The sequence below is a fragment of the Arachis stenosperma genome, chromosome 1, assembly GCF_014773155.1.
Source record: "Arachis stenosperma cultivar V10309 chromosome 1, arast.V10309.gnm1.PFL2, whole genome shotgun sequence".
In the NCBI taxonomy this organism is placed as follows: domain Eukaryota; kingdom Viridiplantae; phylum Streptophyta; class Magnoliopsida; order Fabales; family Fabaceae; genus Arachis; species Arachis stenosperma.
The window spans coordinates 64,737,235-64,741,545 of NC_080377.1; the positions used below are offsets into that span (position 1 = coordinate 64,737,235).

The window sequence follows — 4,311 nt, forward strand, 5'->3', positions numbered from 1 at the left end:
ATGCGAGCTTTGGGAATTCATGAACTATTAAGACTCTCTCACTTCTTACTTGTCACATACCCTTGGATGATTGGGGCTATGACTTGTTTCTAGAACAGGACAACCAACAACTTCCACCTTCCTTGCGGAATGGTTGGAATGTCTCTCCTTGATGTTGCTGCGATTATAGGACTTCCAATCAATTCTCCAGATTGTACTCCTTACATGCAATCCAAGCGTCAATACAACATTGTTCTTACCAACTCTTATAGTGACTTCATCGCCCACAATATGGGTGCAGAAGGTACAAAAATCACCGAAAATGAACATGCAGTCTTCTTGTTTTACTGGTTAAATGCAACTTTGTTCTGCTCTCGAAGTGTATAAATGTCGAAACTCTTCCTTCCCTTAGCTGCTCTCCTTCACGAAGGAAAAGTTCTCAACTTGACCAAGCTTCTTCTAGGACACATTTTTTAAGAGCTTGGTCAATTTGTTTGTGACCTTCAATATAATAAAATAATTAGTGCAGGAGGCCCTCTATGGCTTCTTCAATTATGGCTCAATGCCATTTTTAAAAATTTTATGACAACACCTGAGAGTGGGAATACTGACAAGCAATACATTGAAGGTTTTCGATTATCTAAATTCAAACCCAATTTTCTGGATGCTCAATCAGATGAAGACAAATTCTGGGCTATTTTTTCTCTCTTTCACTCCTGCAAATATTTCGACAATGATAACCCCAATTTTATCCCCTTTTTTGCGCCACAATCGTGGCCCTGCTTGGTTGGATCGCTTATTCTTCACCGATACTAATGAAGAAAGTGATCTTACAAATTGGAGCTGGAAAAACTTACTGGCTATTCAAGTGATTCCAATAGGACTACCTTCAAACAAAAAGGAAAGGTTCAAAATCACTCTATATGCCCCTCATTTAATAGCCAGACAACTGAGGTTTTCTCAAGCCATTCTGACACCACAGCCTCGAAATGATGATCCATTTTGCCACATTGTCATAACAACGCAAGAAGATTTCAATACTTGTCTCCTGAAAAACCAACAGCGTAGGGATTGTTTTAATTTCTTGATCTATGAACGCAGTTTCTTCATCACCAAATCTTGTTTTGAATGGTGGACTGCTTATTATTCAAAGTGCACTCGTACTTTAGAAGAAATTCAACAAACTACTATTCAAACTGCCCCTGTTGTTGAGAGTTCTCCAAAAAGAACTCAAAAAGAAAAACTGAGACTGCTCGACCACCACCACATAAAAGTAGAAGAACTCCCACCAGAACTTCCCGAAAGGTAACTAACCTTTTTAAGCTTTTCCTCTTTAACTTAGAAGGCATTACAAATTGTTTTTTATCTATACTCAACTTTGAATCTCTCATCAGTTAGTGCTGCTGTCATCAAGTGAGAGCGCTAATGAAAGTGAACCAACCAATAAGGAAGCTATTATTGTCTCCTCCCCAACGGAAGACGCAGCCGATTCTGATCCTAATTCTCACCTAGTACCAAGATCTAGACTTCCTCAGGTAATACAATTATTTCTACACATATCATACTTTGATTTAAAATAAATTTTAAAGTAATAATTGTGTACCTTCTGTACTAGCCTATCAATGTCGCTCACTCGACTTCAACTGTTGGGGCTCTTGACCAACCAATTCTGCCACAACAACATGACCAAGAACAATCCACATCACATGACTCAATTCAATTCACAGGACCCATTCAACCAATTCCATTCGCTTTTCCACATGTTTTTCATACAACATAAGTGATTGATTCAACAGCAAATCCCTTGCAACACTCTCCAGAAGAAACCCATAGACTTGAATCAACTTCACCAAACGGTCAAGCTGCCTTTACTGAAGATAACCAAGCGGTCCAGACTCTGATTTTGCTTCTAAAACTACTAACACCACCAATTCAGATTCTTCTCAATCCAAGGTTTTAGAGACCCTTCCAAAGTTGCAACCTGATCCTTCACTCCAGACCCCTCCAGGACCAAGACTAGGAACATCGAATGTTCTTACCACTCCAACTAGTGCTACCTTGGATGACTTAATTTCTATTTTAAACAAAGTTATCCAAGAAAACAAAGTGCCAGTGCCTGTACCAGCAATCTCAAGACCTGCTATCCAAGGCTTTCAATCGAATTAGATCCTGACATTCAGGAACAACTTCGATCACTCATTAAGCTCTTGGATCATCTACCTACCACATGGGTTAATGATCCAATTCTCAACAAACTCTTGGAAGATTATTTGAACTACTCTTTTGAACTCCCAACCAACACACCACATTCTGCCTCAATCCAAAAATTTAAACAACTTCTCAATGAGAGTGTTGCATCTCGGTTTCAACTCCGAGAAATTCAGAATGAAGAAGTCACAGCCAAATCTAAAATAGAAAATTATCTTGCAACTGCTCAACCAATCCAAACCTCTCGTGAGGAGTTCGATCTGAGGATATCCCATATTATTTCTGTTCAAGATTTTCATGATCAAGAAGAAGCAAGACTCGAAGCAGAATTAGCTCAGATTCAGGAACAACTTGCCACCATACGCCAAAATCGAGCCACTATAGCCAAACCCCTGGCTGCAGCCCAACAAGAACAACATCTCCTTATTCAGAAACTTGTCTTAATCGACACCGAGCAGGGAGAATACGAAAAACAACTTGAAAAAATCCAAGCTGACAAGTTTAAGCAAATTGAAGTGCTTTCAACTTTGGAAAACAAAAGGACAAAGCTGCGCTCCGATTTGGAAAAACTATTGGCATCTTGAACTTTTATATATATATATATATATATATATATATATATATATATATATATATATATATTTCTAATTTATTTGATAGTAACTTCCTATTTTCTGAACTTTAATATATGTTAGTCTTCTATGTTTGCCAATAATAGAAAAGTTTTAAGTACTTTCCATTAATCGAGTTAATCACTTTTCCTAACTCGATATCTTTAATCTGATAGGCATTTCCAAAATATGTCCCTATTATTTGAAAGGGACCTTCCCAACTATGGGACCACTTACCCAGAAATCTCGATTTCTTTTCCATCGGTAAAATGACCTTCAAAACTAACTCACCTATCTTGAAAGACTTCTCCTTAATTCGACGATTATAACTTCGAGCAACACTTTCTTTTTGTCAAATTACATTATCAAGTGCCAAGATTCGCTCTGAATCTAAATCGTCTAACTCGTCAAATATTGCATTCCAATAATCATCAACTGGCAACTCATTCTGTTTCGATACTCTTAAAGTATTCAAATTAATTTCCAATGGTAATACTGCATCATGGCCATATACTAATTTATAAGGTGAAGTTCCTGTCGAACCTCTTGGTGAATTTTGATAAGCCCATAATACTTGACTTAAAGTCTCATACCAAGTTTGAGGTTTATTCCCGATATGCTTTTTAATCAAGCCTATCAATATTTTATTTGCTGCCTCTACTTGCCCATTAGCCTGTGCATAGTAAGGGGTCGAAGTAACCATATTAATACTCTTCGAGGCTGCAAAATTCTTAACTCTCTGACCAGTAAACATGGTCCCTTGGTCAGTACTTAACGTCTGAGGAATACCAAATCAATGGATAATATATTCCTCGACAAAGTCTATTATTTCACTTTGGCCAACTTCTATTAGGGGAACTGCTTCAACCCATTTTGTGAAATAATTAATGGCTACTAAAATAAATTTGTGCTATTTTGATGAAGGAGGGTGAATTAACCCAATTAAATCCAAAGCCCAACCTCTAAATGGTCATGGATTTATTATTAAATGTAATTCAGCAGCTGAAATCTGCTGTATCGAGCCATGTTTCTGACATTCTTGACATGCCTTTGCATAATTGATACAATTTTTTATCATAGATGGCCAATATACATGATTGCGATATAACACCCATCTCATTTTCTTTCCTGCCTGATAAGCACCACATATTCCATTATGAACTTCACCCAAGGCAACATTCTAATCTTCTCGACTTAAGCATCTTGATAAACTTCCATCGATCCTTTTTTGTACAACTCATCGGCCATTAAGACAAAGTTTATTGCTCGTAACTTTACCTTCCTATCGACTACAATACTGGGATCTCTCAAATAACAAGCAATAGGTTTTCTCCAATCAGAATCCTCCCATTCATCCACACATAAAACTTCTCTTTCATTTGCTGACACTAAAATTTGATGGATACCAGATAATTTTTTCAGAGTCTTCGGCCCAACCCGATATCTCGAAGCAATTTGGGCTAACTCGTTAGCAATTTCATTATGAATTCTAGGAATATGTACCAAAGAAACC

At 37.3% G+C, this 4,311-nt stretch overlaps 1 protein-coding gene across 1 annotated transcript; it reads right to left on the reverse strand.

Moving 5' to 3' along the window:
* Positions 1-3,150: 3,150 nt before the first annotated feature.
* Positions 3,151-3,552, reverse strand: LOC130980476 (uncharacterized). The gene has a single exon (XM_057904152.1). It carries the CDS (start codon positions 3,550-3,552, stop codon positions 3,151-3,153), a length of 402 nt encoding a protein of 133 aa, XP_057760135.1.
* Positions 3,553-4,311: the final 759 nt, after the last annotated feature.

Coding starts and splice junctions, on each gene's coding strand:
- LOC130980476 (XM_057904152.1), bottom strand. CDS start 3,552: ATGTTTACTGGTCAGAGAGTTAAGAATTTTGCAGCCTCGAAGAGTATT.